Here is a 23,965-nt window from a genome sequence, read left to right as displayed (position 1 = left end):
ATTTATCACTGGAGCTGATCTTATCTGACACCGTCAAGCTTGTGTGGTTCTCAGGAACACCGGAGAGACTGCCATTTTCTGTGCCATGAGTGACTCATTTTGCTGGACAGACTGTGTTGCACCCTCTTTGTGATTTCACCACATTGCCGTATCAATCTGTTGGGGCGAAATCTCCTTGTGAGGACAGGAGCAGAAATTCTGTGCGGACACAGAGGTCTTGTGGTGCAATTTCCTAATGGAATGCAATTGAACTGCTGTATTCCACACCAAGGTGTGAAGGGACAAATGCTGATGAGTCCGACACCCTCTCCAGAACAGGGGGTGTGGGCGGATATTTATTGGGGAGAACTTGAGCCTGAGACCTCACCTGGTGTCGGTGTTGTGGCATTGTTTCAGAGATGGAGGCCCTGGTTGTCGATGCTAAGTCCTTTTGCCCGCCAGTTGATCCCTATCATGTCACCCTATTTTATGACTGTGGAAATAATGAGTTGTATCAGGATGCGTTTAGAGAAAAGTTAAAGGGAAATTTCTGGATGATTACATCACCGTGTTTGTGTGTTGGGCCTGAAGGTGTGGCTGCGCAGGTCGACTATGCTGAACAGAATGAGTGGTATGAGAGACTGTAAAGGAAATGTTGTCATTTCTGGGTCTCGCGAGCTATAGTAGACATTTTATTCCTACATATTCAGAAAAGACTACGCCCTATGTGCGATGGTGAATGAACAGGGAATGCGTAATTTGGCAGCCCGGCTAACATGGACAACTGAGAGTGAGAAAGCGTTCATTGCTCTTAAACAGGCACTCACTACAGCTGCACATTTGGCAGTTCCGGAATATACGGATACTTTCTTTTTGGATGTTTCTGAAGGAGAACATACAGTAAATGGTGTTCTCTGTCAGAAAAAGGGGGTGAAAGGAAAGTATTAATGTATGCAAGGATAATACAGGACCTCATTGAAAACATGCAGCCACCATGTGTAAGGTATATAGCAGGGCTAACAAAACTTTTACAAAAAACAGCACATTTAGTGATGGGTTACGCTCTGATAGTTCTTACACATAGTGTGGTATCACTGGTCAGCTCAGCAGCATTCACCATGACCTCACTTAAACAGACCAGGATGGACAAGATTTTAACTGCACCACACATAACATACACTCATGAAGGGATAAATATGGCAGATGGTATGGGAGAGGGTGAACCACACAGATGTGAGGAGAAAGTGAAGAAAGGTAAAAAAATCAGAGTAGACCTCAAGGCGGAGCCGTTAAAGGATCCAGATGACATACTATTCACCGACGGCTGTTGTTTCAGACACACACAGGAGAGGCTGAAAGCTGCCTATGCAATAGTTAGAAAATCAGAAGAAGGTTTTGAGGAAGTGGAAACAGGAAAGATAACGTAAAGAGTCAGCATGACTGAGGGCAGTTATTAGAGCATTAGAAATATCAAAGGGAAAGAAATAGACCATCTATACAGATTCAGCGTATGTAGTGGGAACTATCCAGTTAGAACTTTGTCAAGGGTTGTGGGCAGGTTTTAACACAGTATCAGGCTATATAAAATGAGGCAGAGATGAGGCAATTGGCACAGGCACTCGTGGAACCAGCAGAGGTCGCAGTTGTAAAGTGCAAAGGTCACAGCAAGGAGAACCATTAGAGGGAAAAGGTAATGATGCGGCAGATCAGGCAGCAAAGAAGGTGGCAGGTTATAAACCAATTTACAATTTGTTGTTGTTAGAGAAAACAGTTCATGAAATTCACCAAGATACGACAGGGAAAGACTTGGTTGTGATCAAGAAGAAGCTTCTCCACAGGAAACAGTTTGGAAGGAAAAGGGGGGCAGTGAAAGTTGAAGGAATTTGGCGGGTCCCAGACGGCAGACCTGTTCTCCTGCCCGGTCTGGTAGATGCCGTTCTGGAAGAGGCCCATGGCCTGACACACTGCGGGAAACCACGAATGATGCAGAGAATGTTCAATATGCACACACTTTAATGTAAAATCAACAATTTGACCACATGAGGGCAAGTTTCCATGGCAGGGCAAGGAAAATTATAGATTTCACTGATATGATAGACCGAGTCAATGGGTTCCGATACCTCTTGGTGGCAGTGGATGCATACACTGGCTGGCCAGAGGCGGTTCCCGTAGAAGTAGAAGATGCAAAGTGTTATTCAATTTTTGATTAATCCGACACATGGTTTCCCCAAACGAATTAGGTCTGATAATGGAACTCATTTTAAAAATAAAGATTTACAAGAAGTAGAAAAGGCATTGGGCCTTAAACATGCATTTGACACCGTCTATCACCCACAATCACAAGGGAAGGTAGAAAGAATGAATCAAACACTGAAGAGCAAAATTAGCAAGATATGTGCTCACGGTGGAATGAAATGGACACAGGCGTTTCCAATAGCCTTGATGTCAGTAAGAAGCTCTGTTAGCTCCCGCACAGGAGTCACCCCTTTTGAGCTCGAGTGGGGTGTTCCCTTTCCGGGACCAGGAGCAGAAAATCCATAGGCCAGCCCAGCACTTTTATGAAATATAAATCTTATTTTGTTCAACTAAAAACAACTCTCTCAGTTTTCTTCCAACAGGCAACCTCTGTAACCACAGTCAGTGAGGATCCAGGAATTCCACACACAGCTGAGTGGGTTCTTCTGAGAGTCATCAAGTGAAAGTGGTCAGAGCCCAGGTGGACTGGTCCCTTTGAAGTTGCAGAGCGAACATCACATGTTAATCCTAACCCTAACATCCTAACACCCTAACACCTTAACCCTAACTCTGGTATCATTGGAATCAATGTACCCCAGCAGGTAATTCACAGAGAATGCTTGGACAGATCCAGGAACATCTAAAGGAGACGACACAAGGATTAAGCTTCTATTATTCTTGATTACATCAAAGGGAGCGGTCAATGAATTGCTAGTATTGGCCTAGCTTAGGCTAGTGTGTCAGCTTAGGCTAGGCCAAAAGGGGGATTGAAGAGAATTTGTGTTTATCTTGTTATTATGTGTTCTACCATATGTTCCTGTCTTCTTGTAGAAGTACTTTAGAAGTTAGGCATGGTAGAATCATTGGCAAGTGTAATAAAGATCAGAGACATTCCTTTGACAGGATTGTCGCGACCCGACCCCGGATAAGCGGCAGAGGATGGATGGATGGATGGAGGATTGTTGTTTAGACAATTGTAATCTCAGAAGACAATCAGGCTGGAAGTGTTAAACCCCCATCGTAAAACGTGACAGAATAGTTTACTGGTGTTGATAAATTCCTCTGCAAGAAGGTGAACTTTGAACTGGCCATTTGGGAGACAATGGAGAACAAGCACTGTGTAAGCATCCAATGGGACTGGAAGAAGAAGACGAGGTCATCCAAGAAGGACTGGATTGGACTGAATTAGCATCAATGATTTACATATGTGTTTCTATAAAAGATTGGGTCAAGGGATAGTTAGGTTGTCAGACTTCATGGACTCTGTTATTGTAGGGTTATGAACTGGCCCAGGGCTCTGTAATATGTGTATCTTGAATTGGTTCTATTGTTAAATACATTTTGAAATTGGTATTATTCTTCTTGAAGTCTTCATTCAAAGAACACGCGGATTGACAGTGACACACAAGAGGTATTGCAATCCAACAATCATTATCAGGGAAATGATGTCATGTACTAATCAGAGTAGCATAATGGAGGGGGTAAAGTGTGTGTGTGTGTGTGTGGGGGGGGGGGGGGGGGTGGGGGGGGGGGGGGTGTCCGCCTGCGTGTCTCCAATGTGCTCCCCATCGTCACACTGGGAATGGCGCATGCGTCAACCAGGAGCGCGCTCCTGATTTGACAGCCGTGGAATGTAGCGCACACGTATCGAGGCTGGCGCACCATCCCCCGGACCTGCCTGCGCTGTAGCTGTGGCGGAGGAGCTTCACTGAGCCGGAGGAGGGGCGAGCGTTTCTGACTGGGAGACACCGACGGAACTGACGCGTGTAACTCAGCTTCAGCACCACGGCTCGGGGGGAAAGCGTCCGGATCCAAGTCAATTTCACTGTGCACCGGGAAGGTCGCCTCTTTTGGGATAACCGAGAGAATCTGAGAGTTGGACACAATTTGCTGACGAAGTTACATCTTCATCAGTTAAAGGTGCGTAACGCCTGTTTGTCAAGTGGGTAATTCGCTAGCAGCGTTGTAGCATCACATTTGCTGCACCGACGGCTAACACTAGCTTAGGCGAGGTCCTGCTTTTTTCCCACCCTTGTGCTTCAGCTAGTTTGTGTGTTTAATATATGTCCTTCGTTGCAAGATTTTTCATTTATTCTGATAGTAGCGTGCTTGCGCGTTACCTAATTGCTACAAATAGCCTCTCTCGGTAGCTACCGCATGTGTGTTACCCACTTTGCTAATGTTATCCGAAACGAGCTGTGCTATCCAAAAAGCCCAGTGCTGAAAGGCTGCTCCCACTGGCACGGCAAGCTAGGCTGCCATGCTAGCGAGAGGCTAACCTGAGCCTCTACCCACCATCGACACAAAAGCTCAAGGGTTATAATCTATGGCATCTACGTGCTGAGTCCTTTTGCATTCCTCTCTTTAGCACCAGCCTTCGTTCGGCATCACGGCGCTTTACTTTACCTTTTGTGGAGCATTCTTTCTTTTCTTTCTTTGTTGACCTCTGAACCTTTCTACAAATATTTCCCAAACCACTGAACTTTGCTGAAGCTGCAGGTCAAGTGATTCCTTTCTTCTGAAGCGCACGTCTGTACTGGCGCCCTGATGTGCAGTGTTTTATTTTGCCTGCTTTATATCTTTAGGTTTTTCTAAAGCATCACCCAGGTATGTGACCAGTCCATATTTCTGCTCATTATTTCTTGTTGAGGTTGTTTGCAGACCCAGTGCCTCCACCACAGACTTGCTGCAGGCTGACCTGGTGCTGTTGTGCCTCCTGTAACTGGATATATGGAGACTTGGGGGGGGGGGGGGGGGGGGGGGGGGGGGGGGTGTCACATTATGGCTGTATTTAGAACCCACATTATGGCTGTATTTAGAACCCAAAGTTCTGATTGGCATTGAAGCATGTTCACACTGACTCAGTGTGCTCCTTTATTCATTCACGAGATTTTTTTTTTCCTGATTTTAACATTAAACTGTTGAGAAAGGATAAAACTCAAGCACCCATTAAAGAGTGAAGTTAAAGAAACAAAGTATTTGGAATGACTTGATCTACATGCATGTTATCATCTCTTCTACATTTCTGGCTGTTACAGAACACAAAAAGTCATTTTGGCTATTCCAACAGAGCTTTATTGTCATATGAGTGAATGTTTTAGCTATCTGGTCTTCTTGTGCTTGGTGAGAGCATTAATTACTGTTCCTGGTAATAATATGGACAAATCTAACTTAAAGATTTACTTTTATTATTTATGGTTTTATGTAAGGTTGGAGACAATTGCAGGTAGCTCTCCTTTTGAATTATTATAGGGGTATTTTTCTCTCTGTTACTGCCTGCATGTGATAAGTAAGGCAAGAGTCTGAGGGGAATCCGGTGACCGTCTTGGTGAGCAGCGCTATTTAGTCTCTCGGTAGAGGAAGCAGCGTTGGCCAAACACTGCAGAACCTCCTGTTGTTGTAGCGATGCTTCTGGGTAGCCATGGTGTCCCAACTGCAACTGGATTCTCTCTTCCTGAAGCATTTTATCTCATTCTGGCCTCTTCGCATATGGTCAACACAGTTCAGGAGCTGAGATGAAGCAACACAGCAGCAGATCTCTGCTTCCATTTAATGCTTCTAAAACATGCCTAAATACAGTAACATACAGCCAATGAGCTCTGAACTCTTCTTGTATAAAGCTGTAGTAGAGACAAGTATAAGTATTACTCAACAGTCTGCAAGTGTACTGGCTGTTTCCAGGAACTAAATGTTCTGTCAAATCTATCCGATCTTGGACTTTAAAGCCATATTCATTGTCTGTAGGACTGCCATGACAAACAGGAGGAACAAACAAATCAGAGCTATTTCTCCCCTACGTGGATCTGTCACTGGGTGTGGTTGCGTAACATTTTTCCAAGAAGTGGCTCACTGAGCTCTGCAACCCCACCAGGATGGAGGCTGATATTTTGCCTGTTTCATTGAAGCTATTGTCATTTAAATTAGTCAGAAGCACCTCCCAGTGCCATCACAGTGCATCTTGTGTGAAGATATTTTAATCAAAGTTTAATATCTTGAGCAGCTCAGATCTTCTATTTTCCTGTTGGAGCTCACATTTCTTAGCAGTGCTTCAGAGTTGGAGAGATTTTACACTTTGAACCAATAAAAGCTGCTAACAGATTCATGGATGTGCTTGGTGGAGGTCTATTCTGGATGGAAACAATGTGACTTAACAATGCTGTCCCTCAGGGATCCTGCCTCCCGAAAGTTCCCAGACTTTTTTTCCTCTCCCACCATGAAGCTGCACTTTTGTTTTTACTGGGGGGGTTGAATGAAGAGATGGCAAGACAACACAAACTGAAACCTCGCAGAGCTATTGGCATTTGCAGCTGATGTGAGAGAGACAGGTTTTAGGTAAGAATCAGGAACATAGCCAGGTGCTCAAGAGGACTGGAGCTCAGATGTTGGACGTTCTGGGCTTAAAAGTGGATCTTTTGTTACCTTCAAAAGCAGATGGCTCCTCTAGGAATGCAAGTATTTATTAAACCAATAAAACATTTGCAACTTTGAGGAATATTTCACAATATTCTATAGGCCCATTAAAAAAAACATTTATCCAGTAAATATGTTAGGAAATGGGGAAATTACAGGTCATGTTGTGGTTATGTTGTCTACTCTATTGGTCCTCAGCCCAGACCTGCGTCTAATTGATAATTAACATACTAACAGTGAACTAATGTGTGGTGTGGTCATTTATTTCAGTGGCAACAGATGACAACAGCGCTGCTCTTTTGAAAACCATGTTCAGCAAAGATTCTGGGAGAAGGAAATTAGGACTAATTGCCTGACTAATGCCTTTTAGACTAATTAGGCAACAGATCTTACAGCTCACCTGAGAAGCCTGCAAGACCACGAATCAGTTGCATTTGTAGCTATTGATGCTAAAGCTAAAACACCAGCAGTTTTAGTTTGAACGTCCCCACTCAGCAGGGGTTTGAAAACTAAAGGGCTTCCACTAATAAGGCCGCCGCTGCTACCATTAACCACATAGTGGTGGACATCACAGCACTTGACCTTTTTCTGTTGTTGGTGACCCAAATTAAGGTTTTCAATTCTGTGATTGATCATTTTATGTATTTAATTCAGATGGTAACAAATCTAAAAAGCATCTAACATGCACGCAAACCTTGCTATAGATAGGTTGATACTGACCTATCGGGTATTGGGAGGTTATCAGTGAACATTTTTTTCATATCCTTCCTCACCCATTAATACACTGTACAAAACCCACCTCTTTTATAGTAAAAAAAAATTGCTTGCTTTCTCCAAGCAGCAGCACAAGCACCAACACTAATACCGGGTGTCAGATTGTGTCCTGATGTTTTTCTTGCCTTCCCCACAACTGGGTTAGGTGGAGGGTGGCTGGACGCAGCCTTAGGCAGAGGGAAGAAGCACAGAACCCCTTTGGAGCACTGACAGCAGAGCGGCTGCTCCTCAGTGTTGAGATGAGCCAGTTTAGGTCATTCAGGATGCGTGTTGGACATCTGTGGAGGCTTCACATGCAGATGGTGGATAACATGTACCTGGAATGGCTGCAGAGAAGTTGACAATTATTCCCCCATGATTTGGACCAAGATAAGTAGGTTAAATCTGCACTGGATCAATCCATATTCATACTCCATCACCCTAAATTCCCAACTGAGTTGCTCCTTCTGCTGAAAATAATGCACAAATGCAGAAAAATCAGGACTGTTTAGTGAGTAAAGCAGGGGTCACAAACTTTCTTGAAGCTGAGGGCTATTTCATAGGTACTGAGGAGTATGAAGGGCTACACAGGACCTTTCTGCTACAAACTTCATAAATAACAAAACCACGGCCCACTATAGTAATGATAATATTAACAGCAGCAGTTATTAATATGGGAACTGATTGCTTACATATCAATAGTAATTATTTTCCACAATTCTAATCAGTGATTCACACAATAGTAATGATTTAAAAAAAAAAAAACATGTATAAACACGAATCATTTATTTCTGTTTATCTGCTCAAACATTTGAAAGTCAGGAGGACACCTGCTGTAATTGTAGTGCAAAAGATCACTTCTAACATTTCTTAAGCCAAGGAAATCATCAGTCTTTTTGTCAGAACAAGTTATTCAGTACTTTGAACATTTCATGAATGAACATCGAACATTTGGTACAACATGTTTAGCTTAATATTGTTTGTTTTATCAATGAAAATAGTCTCTGTGATTTGTCTGCTCATTTACTGGTAGGAGGCCAGGCACTGCATTCTGCTCACCAGTGTATTATAATCTGGTGAATAATTTGACACTGCAATTCTCAGTGAGTCTTGTCAATGTGTGTCAGTCTGGCAGGGCAGGTTCTGTGTTTGTTCTTGATAAAGTTCATGTGGGAAAAGGCTGATTCACAAAGATAGGTTAACCAAAAAAGCAGGCAATTTTCAGAGCTGCTGTGGATACACAACTGTACTTTTCCTTGTCAACAAGGCACCAAACGATTGGTGCAAACCGATGAGCTTTGAGGTGGAGGTAATTTTGCAGTGTTAAGATTTCTATCTCTACCTGACCAGCAGCTAAGTTAAACAAAGCACTTAGCTGCTCAGCAGTGGATGATTTGTAACGAATGACACACATGGCTCCAGTTGCTCAAAGTCACAAAACCTGTCTTCAAATTCCTGTCCTAGTCTGTTTATGACTTGGGAGTACTTTTTTACAGCTTCATCCAAGGCTGCAGAGGCAGAAGAATTGTCATTGAACACTGCCTGCACAGAGAGAAAATGCTGCATTTTTTCTCTCTACTTGCACAAAGAACAAGTTCATCTTAGCCTTGAATGCGTTTACTGCACTTATCATGTGAGCAAAAGTCTTAGCTTTGCCTTGCAACTTACGATTCAAATGGTACAGTTTCTCAGTCAAATCCATTAAAAATGTGAGGTTGAGTATCCACTCTCTGAACTCTAGCAACGATGCGTGTTAACCCTTTGACTGCATGAACTCTTTGATTTCACCCAGAAGTGACGCTGCACAATACATCCCCTACAGAGCCATTTGATTTTTGTGTGGAATAAAAAGTCATTATATTCAACGGACAGCTCATACTGTACCACCTTAAACATTCTATGTTGTTTAGCTTTGGGGCGGATCCAATTTATGATCTTCACGACAGGAATCACATGATCAAAGCCGGTCACTTTCGCACATATCGCCTGCTGATGAATGATGCAGTGGTATTGTAGAAATTTTGGGAAGTCTGGATCATTTCTGCATTGTGCAATGAAGCCTGTATGCCGGCTTGTCATGGCTGGGGGCCCCATCTGTTGTTACTGACGCTATCTTCTGTAGTGGGACCTTTTTTTCCACAAAGAAGATTTTTATGGCATTGTAGATATCAACTCTCCTCGTAGTTGTCTTTAGTGTCTTTTGTAGAAAAATCATCAAACACCATTCAGATAAATATCATTAGCTGAGCTGTGCTGGCACTGTCTACTGACTTGTCGCACTGGATGCTAAACCACCTGCGCTTAGCGAGATCCTGGTTCAGTTGCTCTGTTACGTTCTCAGACATAGATGACACTCGTATAGCCATTGTACCTACTCCAAGTTGGACAACGGAGAGTGCAGAGATGACATCGGGACCGTGTTTGTCATCTTTGAAGATTGTGTTAGCGACAATCATCATAGCTTCTTTAAAAACCGCTCCATCTGAAAAGGCTTTCTCGTTCTTTATCAAAAAATGTGCAGCTTTAAACGATGCTTGCTCCGTTGCTTGTGTAAAGCTGCCTTTAACTTGCGGGCTTTTTCTGTCCTTAATTCGCTGCCGGGTGGGTAGTTCACGTCGAAGCTTTCATGACAGGTTCTGTAGTGTCTCTCCACGTTGTGCTGCTCTAATACTGCAACTGTCTTCCCGCAACAAAGACACAAACATTTTTCTTTCTTTCATGATCTAAAAAAGAACTCTTTCTCCCTATCACTGTCCTTTTTGCTTTTCTGTCATGATTTTCGGAGCTAAACTACAAGCAGGCTAACTCCTCATCATTGCATTGCTGTGTCTGGAAAGAGGTATGCTGACCGCGCACTAATGACCTTTGACTTTAAAAAAGGCGACTTCATTATAGCCTATATGAATTTTTTTATGTGTTATTTTAACATTATATAACATTGTTAACTTAATGCAACTTTAAAAAAAAAAAGTCTATTGTGACCAGTACTCTTTTTAGAGCATGCCATGTGGGCGCCTTGAGTGGTCTCCGTGGGCGACCATGCACCCATGGACACTGCTTTGGACCCCTGGAGTAGAGAAACTGGTGTGATGGATCCGTGCCGAGAGCACTAAAAATGATCTTTTTGTCAAGGTTAACTCACTGAATAGACCGTGACAATGGACTGCAGTCAACTGTGCATGATCTGTGCCATTCACCCTCACATGATCATTGTTTCTCTAACCGTGAGAAGCCATGACAATGCACTGAAAAATTTGATGCCTCACTTTTTTTTTTGGTTTGGTTTTGAATCTATGAAACTATAATATGGAGCTTCTTCTCTTTTTGATCATTGTTCCTTTTCCTGCTCTTTTGACTCCGCTATAATCCCCTGGTCCTGCTCAATGTTTCTTCCTGTCAAAGGGGAGTTTTTTTTGCCACTGTTGCTTGTTGGGGGTCAGGCCCTGGGATTCTGTAAAGCGCCTAGAAACAATTTTGATTGTAACAGACGCTATATAAATAAAGATTGATTGAAAATGTCCTGCTCCTCCAATACAGGCAGAGGTTAGCCTTGCATCGTCCTGTCACGGAATTTTAGCCGTTTGGAAAAGTAAATGATGAATCTAAGTTACTGCGTAGGAGATGGTTTATTCCAGTCAGTTGTGTTATGGACAGTCAAGAAGGCCTGGACCCAGATGCAGAGTAGAAGAAACGGCTCTTTATTGATAACAAAAGGTGCAAGACGAAGGAATCAAAGTAGCAACGGAAACGGAGGTATCCAGCCTTTTTGGAGTCCTTAGAGGGAGTGCTGGAGAGTGCCCCTTCTGGGGGCTCCCTCGTCCTCCTGGGTGACTTCAATGCTCACGTTGGCAATGACAGTGTGACCTGGAGAGGTGTGATTGGGAAGAACGGCCCCCCTGATCTGAACCCGAGTGGTGTTTTGTTATTGGACTTCTGTGCTCGTCTCAGATTGTCCATAACGAACACCTTGTTCAGACATAAAGGCGTCCACATGTGCACTTGGCACCAGGACGCCTTAGGCCGCAGATCGATGATCGACTTTGTGGTTGTGTCATCGGATTTGCGGCCGGATGTTCTGGACACTCGGGTGAAGAGAGGGGCGGAGCTGTCAACTGATCACCACCTGGTGGTGAGTTGGCTCCGATGGTGGGGAAGGATGCCGGACAGACCTGGCAGGCCCAAACGTGTTGTGAGGGTCTGCTGGGAACGCCTGGCAGAGTCCCCTGTCAGAAGGAGCTTCAACTCACGCCTCCAGGAGAGCTTTGACCATGTCCCGGGGGAGGCGGGGGACATTGAGTCCGAGTGGACCATGTTCCGTGCCTCCATTGTTGAGGCAGCTGACCGGTGCTGTGGCCGCAAGGTGGTTGGTGCCTGTCGTGGCGGCAATGCCCGAACCCGCTGGTGGATACCAGCGGTGAGGGATGCCGTCAAGCTGAAGAAGGAGTCATATCGGGCCTTACTGGCCTGTGGGACTCCTGAGGCAGCAGATGGGTACCGGCGTGCCAAGCGGAGTGCAGCTACGGCGGTTGCCGAGGCAAAGACTCGGGCATGGGAAGAGTTCGGTGAGGCCATGGAGAACGACTTTCGGACGGCCTCGAAAAGGTTCTGGACCACCATCCGGCGTCTGAGGAGGGGGAAGCAGTGCACTGTCAACACTGTGTATAATGGTGATGGTGTGCTGCTGACCTCAACTCGGGATGTTGTGGATTGGTGGAAGGAATACTTCGAGGACCTCCTCAATCCCACCAACACGCCTTCCAGTGAGGAAGTAGGGCCGGGGACCTGGAGATGGGCTCTCGTATCTCCGGGGCTGAAGTTGCCGAGGTAGTTAAAAAACTCCTCGGTGGCAAGGCCCCGGGGGTGGATGAGATCCGCCCAGAGTCCCTTAAGGCTCTGGATGTTGTAGGGCTGTCGTGGTTGACTCGACTCTGCAACATCGCGTGGACATCGGGGGCAGTGCCGCTGGATTGGCAGACCGGGGTGGTAGTCCCTCTTTTTAAGAAGGGGGACCGGAGGGTGTGTTCCAACTATAGGGGGATCACACTCCTCAGCCTCCCTGGTAAGGTCTATTCAGGGGTACTGGAGAGGAGGGTCCGCCGGATAGTCGAACCTCGGATTCAGGAGGAGCAATGTGGTTTTCGTCCTGGGCGTGGAACAGTGGACCAGCTCTACACCCTCAGCAGGGTCTTCGAGGGTGCATGGGAGTTTGCCCAACCAGTCCACATGTGTTTTGTGGACTTGGAGAAGGCATTCGACCGTGTCCCTCGGGGGGTCCTGTGGGGGGTCCTCCGAGAGTATGGGGTGTCGGGCCCGCTGATACGGGCTGTCCGCTCCCTGTACGATCGGTGCCAGAGTTTGGTCCGAATTGCTGGCAGTAAGTCGAACTCGTTTCCGGTGAGGGTTGGCCTCCGCCAGGGCTGCCCTTTGTCACCGATTCTGTTCATAATTTTTATGGACAGAATTTCTAGGTGCAGTCATGGTGTTGAGGGGATCCGGTTTGGTGACCTCAGGATCGCGTCTCTGCTTTTTGCGGATGATGTGGTCCTGTTGGCTTCATCGGCCTGTGACCTCCAACTATCACTGGATCGGTTCGCCGCCGCCTGTGAAGCGGCTGGGATGAGAATCAGCACCTCCAAATCCGAGGCCATGGTTCTCGACCGGAAAAAGGTGGAGTGCCTTCTCCGGGTAAAGGAGGAGATCCTGCCCCAAGTGGAGGAGTTTAAGTACCTCGGGGTCTTGTTCACGAGTGAGGGAAGAATGGAGCGGGAGATCGACAGGCGGATCGGTGCGGCGTCCACAGTAATGCGGACTCTGCACCGGTCCGTTGTGGTGAAGAGAGGTCTCGATTTACCGGTCGATCTTCGTTCCTACCCTCACCTATGGTCATGAGCTTTGGGTAATGACCGAAAGAACAAGATCACGGGTACAAGCGGCTGAAATGAGCTTCCTCCGTAGGGTGGCTGGGCTCTCGCCATTCGGGAGGAGCTCGGAGTAGAGTCGCTGCTCCTCCGCGTTGAGAGGAGCCAGATGGGGTGGCTTGGGCATCTAGTCAGGATGCCCCCTGGACGCCTCCCCGGTGAGGTGTTTAGGGCATGTCCCTCCGGTAGGAGACCCCCGGGGAGACCCAGGACACGTTGGAGAGACTATGTCTCTCGACTGGCCTGGGAACGCCTGGGGATCCCTCTGGATGAGCTGGAGGAGGTAGCTGGGGAGAGGGAAGTCTGGGCTTCTCTCCTTAGGCTGCTGCCCCCGCGACCCGACCCCGGATAAGCGGCAGAGAATGGATGGATGGACAGATACATAGAGGAAAAGTCCAAGGCAGGCAGGGTCAAAACCAGTAAGTCCGATCAAAGAAAGTGCTGGAGAGTCAGGTATGGAGCGATAACAATCTGACAACGCAGAAATGCATTCGCGTTGCTAAAATACAGCCTCGGCAGAAGCAACTGGTGTAAATGGTGAAGACAAATCAGACGGGTGTGGAAGAGGGTTGTGGCAGAGTGAGTCAAATATTCCACCTCAGCACGAGAGCAGAAAAGCAGGCAGTAACACTGATTTGTTATAATGGTTTAACCTTATTTACTTGCTGCTTTCCTTCTTTTCTTGCTTTAACCTCATTATTGTATGTTCATGCATAAAGTAATCCATATCAGCACAGGTCCACAGGGATCCTGCTTGAAACTGGCATTGACTTTCTCACCTGTGGATTTGATTTATGAACATTTTTTTTTTTACTTTTATAATTGATCTGTGAGTAATTGACGGCTTAAATGATTTTTGACCACTTTGACCAGGGTGGAGGGACAAAATGATGGACACATGTTCCTAATTTATATTAGGAGCGTTATAGAAACTATTTAGCTGCAACAAAAGACCTAAAGTTCTATTGAAGACTGTGAGGATGAAGTTTTGATCACCCGCGCTGTTCGTTCACTAGACTCAGAGTAACCACGCAAACAACTGGAGTCCTTTGCAAAGGGGGAGCCGAGCAGCAGTTCAAGCTTCCTCTGTCAACTCCGTCCGTCTGCTGCTCGCTCACCTCTTTTATTGGTGCAAACAGAATGGGTGTCTAAACAGGATCTCATAATTCATTGTCTTCTGACATCTTTACAAACTTCTCTAATCCTGACCAACAGGATACGTCTGAGTGCTGAGCTTGATTGTAAGCAGCTTCAGCACTTTTACGACACTCTCATGTTCTTCCTTTCCTATCAACATTCCTCAAACCCTCAAAGTCTACATAGAATAGCATTTAAAGATAATACTAATAACAACAATAACAATAATCCTTCTCACAAAGACAAAAATAATTGTCTTTATAATTGGACATTAAAAGTGTTATTGAACTGATAATGGATGTATTTTCTTCTGTATTTGGTAAAATCCACGTTGGGTGATGTTTGTTCTAATGAACCAGGTCAGTTCTGACTGTCTGTGCTGTCTGGAACCAGCTTCTTGTGGACTGATGAGTCCCTGTTGCTGTGTCACATTTGCTTTTAGAATGAGGATCTCTTGACCAATAGAAAGAGCTGTTAGTGTTATTAGGATAGGCCTGTGATGCTACCCAGACACGTGTGATAGCAAAATAAAGGAGGCAAAATAATAGCAGAAGTCAGGAACAGGAAATCAAGCAAAATGACAGGAAAAGGTGAGAAATGATTGATCCAAAGACATCCGCTCCCCTTCCAACCAGATGTCTCCATCAGTCAGGAGGAATAATGGAGGTTCACCAGCCTGGGTCAGGAGACTAGCACAGAGGAACCAGGGAGGACCTTGTCCAGGTTGTTGTCCACCAGGTGTCTTTAGAGGCTGATCTAGTATGTTTTAATCATTGGATTAAATCATTAGGACCCAGTATTTCAGAAATAATTCTACAGGATTAATCCAGGTGGATTGGATTTTTCTCTGATCTGATCCAAAATCGGGTATTTCAAAGCAGAATTTATCCTGAAGATTTGAATCTGGATTTGTAAATCCAATCCTGCCAAAAATCCAGATTTTTGCCACATTTGGGTATTTTGCCACATTTGGGTATTATACAGAACTTTGGTCAAAAATCCGGATCATTTTGATCCTGAAAATCAAGATTATAATGATCCCACCTCAGAGGTGGATTTGGAAATAATCCCATGTATGAAAAATAGTAATTTTGTTATTTTGAGTCATTCTCATCACAATGTGACTTCAAACACTAAAAATCAAAATTATATAGTTGATCACAACAGTCTTGTCATTTTAAAGCATTTTGTTAGCATGTGTGTCACACAAATACTCCCTCATTTATCGCGGGAGTTGCGTTCCAAAAATAACACGCGAAAAGTGAAATCCGTGAAGTAGTCAGCTTTATTTTTTTTTATTATTTTACAATGCAATACTGAACTATAGAATGAAACCAAAAATCAAAACCTGTTTTAAAGCCCAAAATTTGTTTAAAACAATAATTTTAATCTAGTAATACAAGGTTGGAAACATTGTCACTCGCGTATTTCACAGTCCCAGCTGTGCCTCTTCGTCCTGACTCCGCTCCAGCGTCTGTTTCTACTGAAGGCGCAGGAGTCTTTCTCCGAGAGAAGAACATTGTTATGGGTAGTTGTTGGCGCTCTTTCTTTTTCTGAGCAAGAAGATTTTTATAAACGGATATGCCAACTTTCGATTATATTTGAGAACTGCAATGAACGACTCGCAAAAAAAATCTGTGAAGCAGCGAAGCCGTGAAAGATGAAACGCGATATAGTGAGGGATCACTGTACATATAAAAGGGACTATTATGCTTCAAGTTGTAAAATAGAAATAAGCTTTTTAAAATATACCGTATTTTCACGACTATAAGGCGCACCTAAAAGCCTAGAATTTTCTAAAAAATCTACGGAGCGCCTTTTGTATGGATTACGGTAATATTGGTTAATCGCGGCTACCGTAGTCAGTAGGCGTGGCCGAGGTAACAGCAGTAAATTCAGTCCCAAACCATTTCTGTCTGTAAAGACCCCAAAATGGCTCCTTGCAAGAGACACACTTACGATGCAGAGTTCAAACTGAAGGCTATCAGTCACGCAGTTGAACACGGAAATAGAGCAGCGGCAAGAGAATTTAACGTGAACGAATCAATGGTGCGGAAGTGGAGGAAGCAACAAGACGACCTGCGCCAGGTAAAGAAGACTCAACGGAGCTTCCGAGGAAACAAAGCAAGAAGTGGATTAACAAAGGAACTCCAGCCGCTAAATATTGGTGTCAACGGGGCATTCAAAACTAGACTGCGAACTGCGTGGGAGTGGTGGATGACGGACGGCGAACACACGTTCACCAAGACGGGGAGACGGCGCCGAGCGTCATACGTCACTATCTGCCAGTGGATCGTAAATGCCTGGGCATCGACCGTGGTCCGAGCTTTCAGGAAGGCAGGGATTGTCACTGAAATGCCAGACAACACCAGCGACACCTACCCTGATGACGACTTTGACGAGACGGAGCCGGCCATGTTGGATGCCGTATTCGCACAACTGTTCAATTCGGACACCGAAGAAGAAAAGTGATCTTTACGTGTTTCTTTTGTGTGTTTACAACTTAACAAGGCTGGTCATACTGTGAATATGGAAATTACCGTTTGAACAACGTTGTTATATTGCTATTGTTATATTGCTATTGCTATCTCTTTGCACTACTTCGAGAGTTCGAGTTACTGTATATTGTTTGCACTAACGTTTGATTTACCGCAATGGTACTACGTGATAAAAATGTTGCACTAAATCGAAGATTTATTAAACTCCACTATCCACTTGTGATAAAAATGTTGCACTGCCTGTTATAACTCAATGTTATTAAACGAACTGTGTTACGCGAAAACACTACGTCACTCGGGAAAAATAATAAAACAGCTGTTTATTCGTTTTGGGAGTGAATAGAGTTGTGAGAACGACGGTTTGTATTCTATTAATAAAGTTTGACTGACTTATCTGGCTGTTTTATTGACATTCCTTTTAGCGCAGCTCGATCTAGTGAACGTGTCATGAAACCACAGGCACTACGCAGTTTCTATGCTATGCGCCTTATAACACGGTGCGCCCTGTGTATGAAAATATTTCTAAAATAGGCTGTTAATTGAAGGTGCGCCCTATAATACGGCGCGCCTTATGGTTGTGAAAATACGGTAGTGATGTACCATAATAAACATACATTTTGCAAGACAGCATTTATTGTCACAAAAATATGACCATTAAAATGAAAAAAGAACTGAAAACTTGCTTTTAGAATTCCATTGGAACACAAATAACTTTTCTGTAAAGTGATTCACATTAATTGTTTTTCAAGCAATTTAATTTGCAGTTTCACCTGTTCTTGTTTCAATTTTGTTAAATTAATCTGTTCATTGGTGAGGACAAGCTGTTGTTGCGCTCGCTCTTTTTCAACTTTCAGCAGCTTTAAGTAGGCATGATCCTGTGTATGACTCTTTGGCCTTTTGCTCCGGCACGTCAAGGATGGTGGTTGTGGTGAGGTGTAACCCTCACCACATCAGCAGCTTGGGTCAAGGTCTGGCTGGTGGACAGTTCAGGTTGATCTGACTCAACAAACGTAAGGGTGCTTGTCCCATCGCTTGACAAATTGAGTGACCCCTGGGAGCCAATAGACTCTCCCACATCACAGGGTACAATCCCATGTAAAGCTTGAGAATCCGCTCCACCAATAATATCCAGAACCACATCAGTAAACTCACCATGTTTGGCAGGTTTATTGCCTGTTGGAGTCGTTTTGGCCTCTGAGTGGTCTTTAGTAGCTTTTTGTTTGAGATTTTTCCATCTCATTTTGACCTGATCCACAGATCTGCGTTGGCCTCCACCGGTGGCATTAACCAGTTCTGTTATCTTCTCCCATATTTCATTTTTTTGTTTTGGCATTTGAGCCACTTTGTCCAGGACTGCTGAAATTGCCAAATAGCACATGATAATTTTCACGCACACCTTCAAGCAGTGCATTTGTTTCAGTCGCAGAGAAGTGACCTCCTTTGGTCTTGCCCTCCATGTTGTCTGATTGTAAGTCACACCCAGGCTGGCTCTTTATACTACCATGAGGGATCGTTAAAATCAGGTGTGGTGGGACATGGGATTGGCTAAAAAGGGGTAAGTAGGAAATAGATTGAGCAAAATGACAGCACTAGTGCATGTGATGCAACAACGTCAGAGGCAACACAAGCCTCGGCAATATACTGAACGACCAAATATACTTCTGCAGTACTCTGATGAAGAACTTTATTCAAGATATCGTTTCGGAACACAGGATATTATTTATTTATGTGATGTTCTTCGCCCTCATCTTCAAAGACCAACAGTGAGGAGCCATGCCTTGACTGGAGGAACAGGTGTTGATTGCTCTTTGTTTTTTGGAAGTGGATTGTTTTTTGAAGTTATTGCAGATAGCATTGGAGTCACAAAATCAACAGTGAGATGTGTGTGCATTCTGTGGCAAGAGCTCTTTCAAGTTTATTAAATGAGTATGTGAAATTTCCTGAAAATGAAGAAGAAATTTCACAAAACAAAAAACAGTTATTTTCCATAGCAGGAATGCCAAACACTATTGGTATGATAGACTGCACACATATACACATTCAAGCCCCTCATGAAAGAGAGTGGGAATTTGTAAACAGGAAGGGGCGCCATAGTATAAATGTGCAGTTGATTGGGAATGCTGACCTCCAGATAATAAATTGTGTTGTACGATGGCCGGGATCTGTACACGATTCTCGGATTTTAAGAGAAAGCCACATATACCACCGGTTTCAACAAAACACTCCAGATGGAATCCTCCTTGGTGACAGTGGTTATCCTCTTCTTTGTTGGCTGATGACACCTTTTGCAACAGTCACAAGCAACTCACAACAAAATTTCAACTATGCTCATACATCTACATGGGAGACAGTTGAGCGCATCAATGGTATACTTAAACGGAGATTTGCCTGCCTTAATTATTTCCGTGTGGAGCCCAAAGAAGCCTGCAATATTATTTGTGCATGTATTGTGTTGCAGAATATAGCACAAAAAGAAGAGTGCCCATGGAGGAGGACAACAGTCCACTTCCAGAAGGTCTGATAGAGGCACCACAACCACATCAAACTGATGAACCAGCTGGGAGAGCAGTCAGAAGTGCCATGGTTAATTTGTATTTTTCATAAAGAATGGGACAATTTCAACATAATACAGTTTGATTTCACTTTGGAAAAAGACATGAGTAAAAAGTCATGATACGTATATTGTTTTTGAAATTTTGATTTTGTTTCTTTTTTTAAATAAAATATTCAGGATTGATTTGTTGAAAGTTATATTGATTTATTGTAACATGAGTTACTATTTTAAAGTTATAACATTCACATCTAAGTAGATAGTGGTAAAATCTTTAAATAAAATGTGACTTTTAGTTTGACACATGGCGCTTTATTTTGTTTTTAAACACATCACTTCCTGTTTACTGGCAATGATCCAGTGGGAGGGACAGATTTGGAAATCCCTATCCAGGTGGATCAGGATAATTTTGATACTATCCTGCAAGGTTTTGAAAAACTGGGATAGATTATTATGATCCACAGACCAGGATAGGGGGTTTTACAAATCCGGATCATTTTGATCTGGATTTGGAGTTTTGAAATACTGGTCCCAGATCATTAGGTTAAACCCTAATCTGGTTGATGGATGGACCAGAACTGACAGGGAAACTAACCTGAAAGAATAGTCCAGTTTAATCACATGTAGCTCAATGGTCCCCATTCATAAACTGGGTTTTTTAGAGAGTTACACCGATCTGCATTCCAGACGAAGCTCACTATAAAGATTTTCCTAGAGAGTAACTCCTGGTTTAAAAAAACAAAAACAAAAACAGGTACCAACAGTTAGTAAATCAAGTTCTCTTGGAGAAGTTCTTACTGAGGCTCCTAGTATCAGCACATGGTCAGCCTCTAACATAAATGATAACCTGATAAAAAGACACAAAGACACCAAATGCAAAAGACCCGGTTAGAAGATCAAGTCACTATTTTAAGAGTGTAATAATAGGTTTGATATCAAGTCCTTCATAAACTCTAACACTTGTTTTGTAGATTACAGGCTTGAATGTCCTTGTGCATTTTGTAATTGTGCTGATGAAGGCCTGTTTTTATGATCCTGTAGCCCTCACCAAATAAAGGCAGTTTTAAATAGTTCTCAAAACAAAACCTCAACTGTTACATTTAAATAAACATACAAAAATAATATATTTATATTCCTCCCTGCCCTCTCTGTCCTGTGTCCCCTGTCCCTTATTTCAAAGAGTTGGCAACTGTAGGTACTCATCAGGGAAAGATAAAACCTCCAATCAGGGTCTGATAACCCTCTACTAACAGAGATTTCTGGCTCTTCTCAAAACACGCTCTCACGTCTGCAACTGGCTTCAGGCTACCGTTTCAACTTAAGAGCAGCAGAAACGGGGTTGGTTGAAGAAAAGATCAGGTCAGTTTCACAGAGATGGTTGCCCTGGTAACTGACTCAGCGGAACCCTGAACTTGCTTTGTGAACCTGAAAAACCACAGTTTCCTTCATTTCAAGGTTGACTCAGTCAGGATTTTCACCAAACCTGCCCCGGTCTCCTGTGGCCAGGTGTGGGTATTGGGGGTAGCAGCCTCAGCGGGGAGGCCCAGACACTCCTCTCCCCAGCCAAGTATACCAGCTCCTTCAGGGGAATCCCAAGAGCTCTACCCTGTCCATCCTGCTCCAGGGTTTCCTCTCTTTCCCAAAACACACTCTGCCCATGGGCTTTTTAATGGGGGGGGGTGGGGGGTTTCAAGGGGCATCATGGCCAGATACCTGAGCCACCACTCAGGTGGCTCCCCTCAACAAGGGATAGTACCTTTACTGGCTCCCCTCAACAAGGGATAGCACCTTTACCCTTTACTTGGAGCTCCTTCTGAGCTCCTCAGTTTTTCTAAAGCTGACCTCAACTAAAGATTAAATTTTAACCTGAGGCAAAAGATGTCAGCATGGATGTTGTTTCAGAATAGTTTACTAGGGAACATTAAACTCCACTGAGTAGAAACTCTTATTAATAATGTATGTTGTAATAATGAATCAATGCTAAAACAGTAATATTATAGTGTTGCTTGACACTTTATTGTTTTTTTTTAACCAGAAAACATGAGTACTGCCACGTCCCCTATCCTTTTGAAATGGGACCCCAAGAGTCTTGAGATACGCACGCTGACTGTGGAGCGGCTTCTGGAGCCCCTGGTAACACAGGTAATTCTGTCAACCCTATTTTTTCAACATCACCTGCTTCATTTGAATGTTGTTCTCTGTTGTTTAAGTACTGTTGCAATGCACCTTTGAGCCAGCAAAAGCAGCACCAGTATAGAGCTGGAGGTTCAGAAGCAGTTAACAAGAAGTAATCTGAACCAAGACTGAAGGTTGATATGTTTCCTTACGTTGGAAACATTGCTTTGGTCAGTTCTGATGGTCCTTGTGTACCTAACTTATCTAGGGGGTGCTGAATAATAAGGGCTTATTACTAAACAGGTTTTGCCATATCATTACTAACCTGACATTTCTCAGCTGTTCCATGTGTCTGTAGATTACTTTATGTTCAGACAGCAGGATTTCCCTCACACAACTCACCTTCTGTAGTTGCCACTTAAATGTGTATGAAAGCTACTTCAATGTGTAATATTGTTATCACAGGTTTAACTATGCAGCAGGTGGTGCTTTCTGAATGACAATTGTAGATTTACAATGTGAAAGGTTTGGCGACCTCTGGCACTGATTTCGGAATGGGGATTTCTCTCTTATTGGCCCTTTGACTCCTCAGACAGATATTCTGTTCGTTATTTTCAGATAAATGAACACACTCTGTATCTGGTGTGGCCCAGTAGGAAAGTTGTGAGTTGTAGGAAAGACCCTGGTATCCTGGTTTGCACCATTAGCTTCAGCTGGAAAGGCTCGTCGGTATCTGTGTCATTGTGATGAGACATTCCTGTTCAGTAGGATTCATCTGCATCCCCATCAGACTTGTGCTGCCTATTGTGCTGTCGACACCATGTTTCCATGACAACTGACAGAGAGACAAAAGTTTTCCTTATGTGTCATTTTCCCCATGAACTCTCTTTGGTATTTGTATTTTGGCCTCTGTTTAAAGGGAACATGCTCCTTCATTAGAGATGCTGTGTCAGTACAAGAACTCTTGGTGCACGCTAGGGTGTTCAAACTGAACCACGTGCACAGCACTAGGGACAAGAATTTACCTTTTACTTCTTCTGCATCTGGGAACCTCAATCCTGCCTGTGAGGGTACACGAGCTATAAGCTCCTAGTTAGTGCTCATGCATGGGGCATGAGGACACTGTGGTACTTGAACGATGATCTTATTAAGCTTTACTGTTAACAGTTTGGATTAATGTTTACATATTCACCATTTACTACCTGCCTATTCCCCCAACCCTACCCCTAACCCCCAAATCTAACCCTAACCCCTAAACCTAAGCCCCTAACCCTAAATCTAACCCAAACCCTAACCCCTTACCCTACCCCTAATCCTAACCATAACCCCACTCCTAATGACCCCTGTGATGGCCTCGAGCTATGGTGTTTTCTTGCTGTGTGCTGTCTGTGGTTTGCAGGTTTCCAGCATTAAACAGTGTTAACCTATTTGGAGCACCTGGCCAGTGATCTGCAGGTTATAAAGCTCCACCTGATCCAACATTCTGGGGCTCTTCCTTCTGCCTCTGAATCTCCACCTCATGTGGCCAGCTGCTTTGCCTCTTGGTGAATTATTGGTTTTTGCACTTACAACATACCTCACACCTTCACTCACTTCATCCAGGCACTTGTTCACACCACTGATTTTCATTCTCACATGCCATACTCCTTTGTTGGGTGTTTTCTTTTGTTTTAGAAATAAATGGTTAAACTGGACAGTGTGTCTTCCTCTTTTGTTGTGGATTTCACGAGTGGGCCATCACACCCCTGACCCTATCCCTGACCTTACCCTTCCCGTAACCCCTAACCCCAAACTCTAACCCTAAACCCTAAACCTAACCCTCAACCCTAAATCTAACCCAAACCCTAACCCCTTATCCTAACCCTAACCCCACTATTAACGCTAACCCCTGACATTACCCCTAATCCTACCCCTGACTATTCCCCTATCCCCAAACTCTAACCCTAACCCCTAACCCTAACCCTGACCCTACCCCTAACTCTAACCCCTAACCACTAGCCCCAACACTATCATCATCATATTCGTGCTTGGCCATTCAGTCACTTGTTTAGACCTTCTTCACGGTAGTTAATGGAAAGTGTTTCCAAGGTAGTTTTCTCTGTCAACTGGACTGTGTTTCTTCTCTTTGAAGATGTTTCACCTTCTATCCAGAAGGCTTCTTCAGTTCTGAACTCGCTGGGGACAGAGCTTGAAAATATAGCCCCTGTGGACCATTGGCATGTTAATGATCTGAGTGGTCTCCTGAGAGTCGTTGGCAGGATCGTTGGTAGGGTCGTTCACCTAGTTTCAGTTGAAGTGTCTCACCTTTGTCTGCTGGCTCACTTGGTGGTGAGTCACCAGGTCTCCTGGAATGGTATGAACATTTGGTT

At 44.1% G+C, this 23,965-nt stretch overlaps 1 protein-coding gene across 3 annotated transcripts in view; it reads left to right on the top strand.

Annotated features, from left to right (window-relative positions):
* Positions 1 to 3,862: 3,862 nt before the first annotated feature.
* Positions 3,863 to 23,965, top strand: part of ctnna2 (catenin (cadherin-associated protein), alpha 2) — a 244,686-nt gene continuing 224,583 nt past the window's right edge. The window contains exons 1-2 of one of the 3 annotated variants that reach the window (XM_057035872.1): positions 3,863 to 4,134; positions 21,517 to 21,623. In XM_057035872.1, coding sequence (XP_056891852.1) covers positions 21,522 to 21,623 — 102 coding nt within the window. In that variant the 5' untranslated portion in view covers positions 3,863 to 4,134; positions 21,517 to 21,521. The remainder of the gene's footprint in view (positions 4,135 to 21,516; positions 21,624 to 23,965) is intronic. The other 2 variants (XM_057035871.1, XM_057035873.1) reach the window with 2 other exon arrangements.

Source organism: Takifugu flavidus, chromosome 6, assembly GCF_003711565.1.
Source record: "Takifugu flavidus isolate HTHZ2018 chromosome 6, ASM371156v2, whole genome shotgun sequence".
Classification (NCBI taxonomy): Eukaryota; Metazoa; Chordata; class Actinopteri; order Tetraodontiformes; family Tetraodontidae; genus Takifugu; species Takifugu flavidus.
Note: the sequence above shows the minus strand (reverse complement) of the source record. Positions and strands in the feature narration are given on the sequence as shown.